The 12737-nt window shown below is 41.7% G+C and overlaps 1 protein-coding gene across 1 annotated transcript in view; it reads right to left on the reverse strand.

Annotated features, from left to right (window-relative positions):
• Positions 1 to 12737, reverse strand: part of ryr2a (ryanodine receptor 2a (cardiac)) — a 707940-nt gene that overhangs the window by 212295 nt on the left and 482908 nt on the right. Inside the window, exons 38-43 of the mRNA XM_068045285.1 lie at positions 12050 to 12155; positions 10818 to 10961; positions 9246 to 9519; positions 8101 to 8215; positions 5638 to 5770; positions 3203 to 3306 (exon numbers count right to left, since the gene is read on the reverse strand). Coding sequence (XP_067901386.1) covers positions 3203 to 3306; positions 5638 to 5770; positions 8101 to 8215; positions 9246 to 9519; positions 10818 to 10961; positions 12050 to 12155 — 876 coding nt within the window. The remainder of the gene's footprint in view (positions 1 to 3202; positions 3307 to 5637; positions 5771 to 8100; positions 8216 to 9245; positions 9520 to 10817; positions 10962 to 12049; positions 12156 to 12737) is intronic.

A 12737-nucleotide genomic window follows, 5' to 3' on the forward strand; every position in this document is an offset into this window, starting at 1 on the left:
AGGAGAAATGCCGCTAACAACAGATGCCCCTCTACATTGCTTTCATTGATCTCACCAAAGCCTTTGACCTCATCAGCAGACGTGGTCTCTTCAGACTACTAGAAAAGATTGGATGTCCACCAAAGCTACTAAGTATCATCACTTCATTCCATGACAATATGAAAGGCACAATTCAATATGGCGGCACCTCATCAGACCCCTTTCCTATCCTGAGTGGCGTGAAACAGAGCTGTGTTCTCGCACCCACACTTTTTGGGATTTTCTTCTCCCTGCTGCTTTCACATGCGTTCAAGTCTTCTGAAGAAGGAATTTTCCTCCACACAAGATCAGGGGGCAGGTTGTTCAACCTTGCCCGTCTAAGAGCGAAGTCCAAAGTATGGAAAGTCCTCATCAGGGAACTCCTCTTTGCTGACGATGCTGCTTTAACATCTCACACTGAAGAGTGCCTGCAGAGTCTCATCGACAGGTTTGCGGCTGCCTGCAATGAATCTGGCCTAACCATCAACCTCAAGAAAATGAACATCATGGGAGAGGACGTCAGAAATGCTCCATCCATCAATATTGGCAACCACACTCTGGAAGTGGTTCAAGAGTTCACCTACCTAGGCTCACCTATCACCAGTAACCTGTCTCCAGATGCAGAAATCAACAAGCGCATGGGAAAGGCTTCCACTGCTATGTCCAGACTGGCCAAGAGAGTGTGGGAAAATGGCGCACTGACACGGAACTCAAAAGTCCGAGTGTATCAAGCCTGTGTCCTCAGGACCTTGCTCTATGGCAGCGAGGCCTGGACACCGTATGTCAGCCAAGAGTGACGTCTCAATTCATTCCATCTTTGCTGCCTCTGGAGAATACTTGGCATCAGGTGGCAGGACCGTATCTCCAAAACAGAAGTCCTCAAGGCGGCCAACATCCCCAGCTTATACACACTACTGAGTCAGTGGCGCTTGAGATGGCTTGGCCATGTGAGCCGCATGGAAGATGGCAGGATCCCCAAAGACACATTGTACAGCGAGCTCGCCACTGGTATCAGACCCACCGGCCGTCCATGTCTCCGCTTCAAAGACGTCTGCAAACGCGACATGAAATCCTGTGACATTGATCACAAGTCGTGGGAGTCAGTTGCCAGCATTCGCCAGAGCTGGCGGGCAGTCATAAAGGCGGGGCTAAAGTATGGCGAGTCGAAGAGACTTAGCAGTTGGAAGGAAAAAAGACAAAAGCGCAAGGGGAAAGCCAACTGTGTAACAGCCCCGACAAACAAATGTTTCTGCAGCACCTGTGGAAGAGCCTGACACTCTAGAATTGGCCTTTATAGCCACTCCAGGCGCTGCTCCACACACCACTGACCACCTCCAGGCGCTTACCCATTGTCTCTCGAGATAAGGAGGCCAAAGAAGATTCATTTTTAGCCAACAGCACTGCCCACCTGAAATTCCGAACAGGGTGGCGTAACTTCCATCGGCAATTGGCACTTTTTAAAGAAATGTCATCCTGCTACCAATGTGTTTACAGCTAAAAACGGGGTAATTAAAATCAGCCCCAGCGTGTTTACAGGAAGTTATGCTAAACCTTTATAAATCACTGATTAGGACCCAGCTGGAGTATTGTGGCAAATTGTGGGCAACACTTTAGGAAAGATGTCAAGGCCTTTGAGAGGGTGCAGAGGAGATTTACTGGAATGGCAAAACAATGAGGGACTTCAGTTACATGGAGAGGCTAGAGAAGCTGGAATGTCCTCTTTAAAGCAGGGACAGTTAAGGGATGATTTGATAGAGGTGTTCAAAATCATGAAGTCATTTGACTGAGTAAATAAGGAGAAACTGTTTCCAGTGACAGAAGGATCAGTAACCAGAGGACACAGATTTACGCTGATTGGCAAAAGAACCAGAAGCGACATGAGGGAAAGAAAATTTACGTAACAACTTATGATGATCGGGAATGCACTGCCTGAAAGGATGGTGGAAGCAGATTCAATAATAACTTTCAAAAGGGAATTGGAGAAATATTTGAAGGGGAAAAATTAGCAGTATTATGGGGAAAGAGTAGAAGAGTGGAACTATTGGATAGTCCTAACAGCCAATTTCAAAGAGCCTGCACAGGCAGGTCAAATGGTCTCCTTTTAAGCTGTATCATTCTTTGATTCTAACTCACAAGTAAACTAAACTGAAGTTTTACAGAACAATTTGATTTAAACTGAAGTGATACTCTATACAGTGACACTCTCTGGAGCAGTGTGATTACACTTTCTGCCAGGACTATGTTGTATTTCTTGTGATCATATACCACACTGCTGTGTCAATCTTCTTCATTCATTAATTGTGCCGACATTGGTAAAAAAACAAACTAAGCAATCATACCAACTATGAAACGCTCCAATTAAATTAATGTTAAAATATATTGATCTTAAACTCCTATAAATAACAAAATGAATCAAGAAGATCCCTTCAGCCAGTATATTCAAATCCACCACAAACAATCTAAATTATGCATAAACTGCATAATTATAGTAATAAGTTGTCACTTTCCCCCTCTGCAAAATACATTAATATTAAGTAGGGCAGGTAATTTGCTATTTCAAAATATTCATTTGTGGAACACTGGGATTAGTTTCCATTATCTGCAAATAGAACTCCATTTCAATGTGATACCTCATTTAAATAATTTTACAATAAAGCTGCAAGAATGCTTTTTGAAATAAAAACAGAAAATGCTGGAAAAACACAGCGGGTTTGGCAGCACATGGGTTAATATTTGCAGTTCATTAGAACTAGAAGATACATGGGATCCTTTTAGGGGACTGAATAAGACAGGCCCGGAGGGGAGAATAAGCAGTGAAAGACAAGAGGCAAGACATGTAATCACTACGCAGCCAGGTCCATCAATGTTTAAATGTAGTAGCAAAGCAACACTTTTACTGCTGTGTATACCAACATAACCCAAATTGCATTGTTAATGGGATTTATTTCAATATATGTTACAGAGAAGTAGGACGCCTTTGGCACATTGGAGCAATGTAGCCCAACCAACTATTGTATTCTTTTTATACTTTATTGTCCCAAAGCTGAATATCCATTAAGATGAGGCTTTGGTTGAGTTTCTAAGACTGGTTGAACATTTTGTAGATTTAAACAAATGTAGTTTAAACATTAATACAAATAAGCACGGGTAACTGCATTTGGATAACCATAGGACTGATACTTACTTTTTCTAAGTCAGGCTCTCGCAATGCTAAGGCGAGTTCATTGTTGTCCATCACAGATGCTGCAGCAACATCCAAAGGAGTGGAACCTCGCATTGAAGGAGATGCTGTGAAGAAAATATAAAGCATGTGAGAAATAGTTTTATAAATGGTTTAGGTATGACAGCATTGTTCAATATTGTATCAGACAAAATAATTTTGGTGGAATTTGTCTCTCCTCATTCATGGTAAGGGACTGCAGGGATGAAATTTTTAATGGTCTGAACTTTGGCACTGGAAAGTTGAAACCATTGAGAATTGCTGAAGTCCAGTTTCAGATTCAATTGAGCTCTCTTGGAAAGAAGCTGAGTTCCAAGTATCAAAACCTATTCCAAATCCTCATTAATGAATACTTAGGATGAATAAATCATTCTGAGTGCATTTGCACCTTTAAGAAATCAGACTATTGGGCTATTTTCTTCCTCATTTTCCCATCAATGTCAATGACTGAAAATAGCTTTATTTACAAAGCAGTCCTAGTCTTTAAAGGCACAAGTACAATACTGAAAGGCTTGTATGAATTTCATTCACCTCTACTAAGCAATAGCAAGTGCACCAGAACACTACCAGCCCTAATGCTCCATGTAATTGCTCAATCAAAAAGTCCAATTAAAGAATCTTTTTAAGGAAGATAAATTATGACATTCTTAAGAAGGTTCAGTGTTGGGGAACGAAAACTTGACTTTTTTTGCATCCAATGGAATATCAAGCATTCCGATGTCTGGCACAATTGAGTTTAGATAATGAGACCTTGAAGTTATGCAATGGGATAAACAATGAGTAGAAATGTATAACGCACTTTTTTGCAATTCTTATTTTCATTATTTTATGACAGTATTAACCCATTTGTTTTAAATAGATTAATGCCTCTCTTAAAATATCAAGATAAAAATTTGGGGCAACATAGTCTGTACTCAACTGATGATCCCACAGTTTAATTTCAAGAATTCAGTTAATGACTCTGCCCCAATAATGTGCCTGATCTATATGCTCAGAAGAACAAGATTTATTGCACCATTGTGACACATCCATTTCCCAACCAACCATCCTGGTGTATATTTCAATCTTTGCAATTGGTCAATTCAATTTGAATTTGTGCCAACTTACTGCTATGAGTTAATGCTGCTCAAAATAATCCCATCAGTCCATGCTATGTTTAAGTCCAGGTCCCTCGTATCAAAGAGCAGAATTCTAATTCATTGCTACACTCAACATCCAAGGCTGAATTTAGTGGTGGCATTAGGGCCCGAAAGTGGGGGGTTGGGGGGGCCCTGCTTCAGTGCTCAGCGGGACCTGGGGCCACCCGCCCCCAAGAGCTGCCAGCCAATCGGAGGGCCGGCAGCTCAACAGCCTCAGCAGTGCCACCGAGAGCAGTGGTCACAGGTGGGGCTGCACCTGGAGCAAGAGGGCGCATTGATGGTTGTGTGTCCTCACAACCAAGTTAGTGGGATCTGGGGACACTGGGACCTGCCTGACTGGGGGGAGGGGAACGGGTTGGTGACGGCAGGCACACTGTTGCCATTAGGGCAACCAGAGCCTCCGGGGGAGGGAGGGGTGCGGTGGGGGAGGCCTTCCTTGGGCCAGGGGGTGCCCATAAAGAAGGCCCCGCAAGGAGGCCACCAGAGGCCCCCCTCCCCACCACTGGCAATATGCCAGTGGAGGCGGGAGGAGATGGGAGGAGGCTCTTAATTGGCCACTTAGGTGGTTCAATTGGCCTCTGGACGGGAGGGCTGTCCGCCACCTTTCCCGTCGAGGGCAAGATGGCATGGTGGCAGGAAGATGGTGAGCCATTTTATGCTTTCCCCCACCACCGCCTCCCCCCCGCCCACCCCACTGGCATCCCAGCCTGTCCCCCGAGGGCTGGTAAAAACCCAGTCCCCATTCTCTAATTACATATACTAATAAGTTCTATAACCAAACTACAGAAAACTATTTTTAGTTCTATATAATGCACCTCCATCATAAAACACCGTCTCTCTCTTACATGCACTGGCAGCTCCCGCCTCAGACTGTGGAGCTGCTGATGTGTCATTGCTGCAGGGCCTCCTATTGGCCCCTCCAGCTTCTGGAGCCCACCCACCATCCTTAATTGGATGGCGAGTGTGCTCCAAGGCCACTAATTGGCCAGCCCTACAGAAATGTTGTTGGGTGCCTGACGCCAACCCGACATGGGGTTGGGACCCAGAAATTCTCGCGAGGTCAGGGTCCCAACCAAAAGCAAAAATCCTGCCCCATATATAGAAAATGCATAACTGCAATTTTCATAAATCACACAATTTCATACCAAATCATGAATTGTTTTGTTGCAATATATGAATACCAGCTAGATCAAAAGTGAACACTCCATTATTTCATAATATAACAGGATCTCTTCATGGATTATACATCCTTCTCCTCACCTAATCCAACACTGCTGTTTTCCAATAAATAGCTTAAGTGGTCAAACATGGCTTTTTGATTTTGCCTACTGATTCGGCAGAAATAGCACAGGAAACGACAACAGTTGGCCACCATCTTCGGGAAGATAATTTCCTAAATAAAATGCATTGAGAGAACAAAAGAGACTCAGTTTATTTTGGAAACTATTTTAGCAAACAGAAATTGGGAGAAACAGAAATGTCTCATAGCATTTTCATTTACCATTGTCCAGAAATATCTCACTTGGGATGCTCGAAAAGTGGGCAATATTTTCAACAAAGCTGTATCCAGAAACTTCATTTGCATCTTTCTCTAAACTGGGTACTTTTTAATTTACACATACATATTTAATTTAAATACAATTAAATGTATCACATTCCAGTGAGGATGTGTACTTAAATTGGAAATATGCATCCAGGAGAAAAAATGTAGGGGTAAAGAATAGAGATATTGTGATGGAATATAGGTATAGTAGGCTTAATTAAGTAGAATTTGGAAATAGTTAATATATTATGCCTTTTAGAAGTAAAGATTGAATAAATGATCAGTTTTTAGCACTTACTGACATTCCCCTTTAAGAAGGTAGACTATTTCAAGGTCCCTGTTAGAATAGAATTTCTGTTGCCAGGGAATTGGGAGATAAACACACACATTGAAATATCCTGTGTGACCTCAGTAAGAGGTAGCAATAAACTTAATTAATTTATGGGATTGTTGATGCAGACAAATCAGCTCCGGAGGTTGCTTTCAGGTACGATACAAAAGGCAATGATAGAAAATGGACTCACAGGAACAAGAGGTCGAATAAACACAATTATAAACATGTTGACCAGATAAAAGCTCACAACTTCAAATTCCAGTAAAACATTAAGTGGAAATGGTAATTAAAGATATGGATTTTAAAAGGAACACAGGAAGGTCACATAAATGCTGGAAGTCAGATGACACCTTAGAAATAGTATAAAAATGGGAGGTTTTGAAAGCAAAGTTTAGGGGTGTTGTATCCTCAAGCAACACTTCTCATCTCATGCCTTGCTTGGGAGATTTAAGGTAAAAGTTTACTTTAAATTTTGATGGATATTCTGGATATTCTAGGAGCAAGGTTAAACTTTTGAATTCTATGTTAGAAATAAGAATGTGTGTTACATCTCTCAGTAATAATCTATAAAAGTTAATAAATTGTCTCATGTAGTATTCTGTATACAACTACAAGAACCCCCTCTCTGCGTCTCTTTAAATGGAGAGATACGTACTGAGGGGAGTTTCCCAGACCCTTATAATATCTGGGATATTTATGACTTATCCATAAATATTAAAAATAAGCTATCCAAAAGATGGTAATATTCTCTGTTGGTTTTCTTTCTTTGAGGGAAAACTAGTACAATTCTTTGTACCCAAGTAAGTGTCTGAGAATTTGTCTGGTTTGAACTAGATTAAAGGAGATTTATAAGGATGTACTTCTGATTTGGTTTGGTCCCTATAAGGGGTTACAGTCATAAATCACTTCAACATTGGGCTGCATTTTAAGAGTCCGCCACTGAAGTAGGCGGCGGACGTAAAAAGAATGCGGCCCGCCCACACAGGCACCATGTCAAGGAGCCGCCGCGATTTCAAATGTGGTGGCTCATTTGCATGGCCGCGGCGCACAACCCCCCACCCGTGATGACGTGGAGGGGGCAGGAGAGCCATCACCAGCAATGGCAACCAGCGCCAATGCGCAGGCGCCAGTGCCATTTTTAAAGAGTTTACAGCCCTCAAAGGACATTTAAAAATTAAAGGGCCAGGTCAGTTAAATTTCCACAAAACAAAATTAAATGACCTTGACATGCAATTTCCCACCCTCCCAATGGCATTTCCAGACATTTGTGCCCTTTTCCCCCCCGGAATTCCAATACTGATAATTTGATCAGCTCCCCCCCCCACCCCGCCCAAAGTTCGGCAACCTTTCTCTTTACCCCTTCCCATCTCTGCCGACCAACCCCCCCCCACCCCCCCACTCCCGACCAATCCACATCATTGTTACCCTGCTCTCCACCACCCCCCTCCCCCCCGGCACAGAGAAAAAATCCTCCCCCCCCCCCCCACAGGTGTCGCGCCAAGTTTCCCCCGAATGGAGATTCAAAGGCGCGGCATTGTCAGCCACCCGAATGAAGATCGGTGCAGCGTTTAAGGAAGCGACAGGACCCTCACTAAATCAGGTATGTAAATTAGTTTACATATTGAAATGGGGGTCCAGTCGCTGAGCGGCAGAGCGGCCGCCACGAGGCCCCGCCACTGCCGCCGCCGAGATCGGCATGGGGCCTGCTCAGGTCGGGGTCGGTGGCAGGCCTCCCCTGCACCCATCTTCATTGCCCACCCGTCACCGTTCCCAACGGCGGAGGGGCTTTAAAATCCAGCCCATTGTGACAATATATATTAATGATGTACAAATCCAGCCCATCTACCTTAGATTCTCCACCTCCGAGTACATTCACCATCACCTCCATCACTGTCTCGTGCATCCCCAGGGCTCTCATTAGATTGGGATGTTGGTAAAATACTTTGTTATTCATTATATCCCTATGTGAATAAAAGCAAGAAAACAAGCACACTTAGCACAAATGTTTACTAATGGCTGTTGGTTAATTCCTCTGAAAATTCCACTAACAAGACTTTACTTAACTGTTGATTTTAGAATATTTCAGTCAGACCTATTATTTTTTAATATTTTTTGATTTATTAAGATTTGAACTACTTTGAACCTCTGAACTTAAGTAAATAAAATCAATTTTGTAGGATATTAGCTAACATATTGAAATGAAAAATGTAAAATGAAATTACAGCTGAAAACAAATTCCAAAAAATAAAGATACAAGGTTGTTAACCCCAGTTCGGCTGGGGTGGGTTTTTACAATGGCAGTCGGGAGCTCATGCCGCATTCCCATCTGCTGCCACCTTAACCAGAGACATTTCAGGCATGAGTGTAGGGTAGCCTCCAGCAGCCCAGGACATTAGTAATTTAAATTTCCCATAGCTATGTGCACCCATCAAAACTGGTTCTGATGAAAGGTCACAGACCTGAAATGTTAACTCTGCTTCTCTCTCCACAGATGCTGCCAGACCTGCTGAGTATTTCCAGCACTTTTTGTTTTTATTTCAGATTTCCAGCATCTGCAGTATTTTGCTTTTATTACTATGGTAAATGGTGTTGTTACAGTCTATTAAAAAAGGCCTCCCTTAAGATGCTCCAAAAGATTGGCCTTGAAATGACACTGTTGGATGATGGTAGACAGATGTAACCCATTTGTCTGAAACTCCTCTCTCCACAACCTTTTGGACACATAAACCTACCAACATAAATGAGTTAACACCTCCACCCCAAATGTAGTTGAGGAAGAAATTTCAAGCAAACATATTAATCTTTTATATATTATCCTAAATATATATCATATCATGCTAAAAATTGCTTTTCCTGTCTGAAAAAAGTAAAATAGTCACTAACATTTGAAAAATGGTTCAGCTCAGTAGGAAGGTAGTTTTTGTGCCATAGCTCATATATTAACATTCTGAAATCATTTGAACTACACAATACTAAATTTTGTTTACTCACCCAAGCCCACGGATCATCAACTTCTCCTCTTCTTTACCCATTCTGACACTGAGAAGAGATCTGATCTGGCCCAGTGAAGCAAGTAAGTTTATTGTGTCCTCCACAGACACTCCATTTATTGTGTATGTCTTGGGTAAAGCACGAACAAGCTCACCAATGCCGTCATACTGCCGGTGCAATAACACAAACATGGCCCTGACCAACTCTGGGTCTTCAATCACTGACTCCTGGGCCCACCGTACCATGGTCTCAGAGATCAACTGCTGCAGAGTGGCTAAAAAAAAATCAAAATCGGACATTCATTTCACTGGATGGTTTAAAAATTTCTGACAGCATATTCCTGGAAATACCTGGGAAACATGCAAATTGCTTTCATGTACTCATTCAACGCATAGTACAAGTAATGGTGAAACTTTATTGTTGCATGCAAGTCTTGTGGGAAAATATAACTTTTTTGGTCAATTTTGACCGTATGCTTATAAAGTCCACCTACATTATTGAACTTTGAGGGCACTAATTCCACAATATTGCAAACTCGTCATCAGATTTTAATGAACTCACTATCGCACAATTGAACCTTCTAACCTCACAACATTTTAATGCGTACATTTTAAAAATTTCAAAGCCCCTTACAATCAGCTCACTTCCCGTTTTCAGAAATACTTTGAACCGTTTAAGAAAATCATTTCTCTGGCTTCTCGGATCATTTGTTCCTCCTATCCCACTCCATCCATTCATGTAACATCTCGTGGCCAAGAGACCCCACAGGTTTAATAACACATTGGGCAGAATTTTGGAAGCCCGCCAAAGGTGAAAACGGAGGCAGAGGAGCCCAGAATTTCCCGCCGCTGGCCAGCGTGTCGGTTTTCCGGCACGGATCCACCTCTGGGCCATTTTTGAGAAGGCCGGGTGGCGGGCAAGATGGCTACATTCCCACAAGCAGCGGGTAGCCAATTGAGGAATTAGACCTTCTCCCACGCCAGCTGGAATTTTCCAGTCAGCAGGTGGGTCCCCTGCAGTGGCGAAACATGGCCAGAGAAACAAGGTGGCCTCTCGGTGGCAGACCAAGGGGCTAGTGCTCCGTTTCATTATTTAAGAAACCCTCTCCACAAAGACAATCTGGCAGCTGTGGCCATTTGTATTCTCAAAAATGTTAAAAGTGCTGAGAGGGCACTTCCATCTTGAGGTTTCGGTGACAATAGGCAGGATTTTTATTTTGGGGCCGGGGCCCCAATGCCGGGATCATTTCAGGGTCCCAAACAATTCGCCCAGTGCAATTTTTGTTGGATCAACCAATTAATGGCCAGTGAGTGCGCTCACCATCCACTCCTAATCATGAGAAAGCTATAGCCTGACAATGCAGGTAAGGGAGAGAGAGGGCACCTCAAGCCGATTGTTCTGATCTGTGTTAAATAAATTTTCATTTCTGAAGGTACAGAGAGAAATATCCAGAAGTTCTAGGGTATTTACAAGGACAGGAGTAATACAGCGTGCAGTAAAAGGGTATGTCACAATCTGGGATCACTGTAACTAAAGGACATCACATAACACATTTGAGAAACAAACACGAACTGGGCTTCTTTGCCTCCTGCTCCATTGGATTCTCCTTCTGCCTTTTCTTTAAATACGTCACTTTTTCCACCAGGTTCATAAGCCGACCCCTGATTGTGGAGTCGCTGTTATCGTTATTTGCTTCTTCTTCTTCCAGTTCAATACCTGAAATAGTAAATTTAAGTTCTTTTTAGCACCTGAAATCCCATCCACATTAACAGCAGTTGGAAAACAAACTGCAGAAGAAATTGCTCATTTTAAGTGCGCTACTTAACCCTGTGAGAAAAGTTATGCAACGACAGAGGATCGCAAAGTAATTATTAAGATTAAGGACTCTTGTCAATAAAATATGCTAATCTTGTCAATAACCAGCTATTAAAATTTTTAAAATTCAGAAAATGATTACTTCAGTTTACACAATGTCAACTAGTTCCAGATATGTTTGCTAGGTTTTCTCATTTGATAAGTGCATCCCATATAGGGAAAGGCAAGATTTATCAATAGATCGAAAATCAACATTGACTGATTAGCAAAACATCAACTGTGTGTAAATAGATTAGTTTCATGGAGGTCGATTTTCACATCCCTTGCTTGGTGTTAACGGTGCAGTAACAGCCTATACATGGGGTTGATCGCCTTACCATTCCATTAACACCAGCAATGCAGTTGGCAGCATTTAAAAGTGGCCAGCTTCAGGATGTCCAAAGGGGCTTACCTGTTTAAGAAATATGGAAATATGGAATATGACCATGACTGCCATTTTAGGTGGGAAATGGTCAAAGCCTGCTCCCGTTTCCTTTGAGTAAATTACAGCTTTTTACTTACAGTCCATAATTGTTTTGCAAAGTGTCAGCAGATGGTACAGAACCTAAGTTTCGTTGTGTAAAAATATCAACGAATTGGACTAATTAACTGTGATTTTCACACTTGAATTTTAAAATTCAACCACAATTTTTTTTTAAATGATCGCAATGATTCAATGACTCGTCATAATTACTTTAAACTGTCATGCTCTTTTAAAAATATCATGCTAATAGCCATTCAATGATGATTCACTGTACTCCTTGTGGTTTTATTGTATTTTTACAAAGCATGACAATTTACTGCCAATGCATAAAAGGTTTAGATATAGTAGTGTGTTTTATTAGGGGAGACCATTATTTCAGATAACATATGAATTAGGCTTTGTTCTCGTTGATATGTTCTCGGTTTTAGTAAAGGTATGTTGAAGTAAGCACTGCACAACCACTGACCACAATGTGCCATGAGGTCTTCATGGAAATCCAACAGTTCTTCCCGTACTTCGACAGGGCAAGGACATTCACGTCTGTCATTTTTAAAACTCAGCAACATGTTAATCTGAAAATAAAACAAATTCAACAATCTTGTATAATCACTGTATAAATTAAAAGGCACAATTTTCAAAAATGTCATAAATGCCTTCCATTCTTTCCCCATTTGAAATAGTCTTGAGACTTATTTGTGTTGGGAATATACAGAAATCTTCAAGATTTACTGCTGGGCATGAAGTGTGTTAAAAGCTAGTTTTCACACTCCAGAGTCATCTTGTTAATTTGTTGTCCCTCTTCCAAATGTTATTCTTAGAATAGGCTGTCAATTTAGGAAAGATTGAAACTTTTTTTTTATATCTGCAGATATGTGTTTCATACAAGATACACAATAAAATCTTGAAAGCTGTATGTTGTATATAAAGAACTTTAAAATAATTTTTTACCGACTTCCACCTATAAACACACAGATTTGTGTGGATTACTCCAGCTGTGGTCTAACCAGCGTTTTATACAGTTCCAGCATTACATCCCTGCTTTTGTATTCTATATCTCGGCCAATAAAGGAAAGCATTCCATATGCCTTCTTCATCGCTCTATCTACCTGTCCTGCCACCTTCAGGGACCTGTGGACATGCACTCTAAGGTCTCT

Source organism: Heterodontus francisci, chromosome 13 (assembly GCF_036365525.1).
Source record: "Heterodontus francisci isolate sHetFra1 chromosome 13, sHetFra1.hap1, whole genome shotgun sequence".
Taxonomy (NCBI): domain Eukaryota; kingdom Metazoa; phylum Chordata; class Chondrichthyes; order Heterodontiformes; family Heterodontidae; genus Heterodontus; species Heterodontus francisci.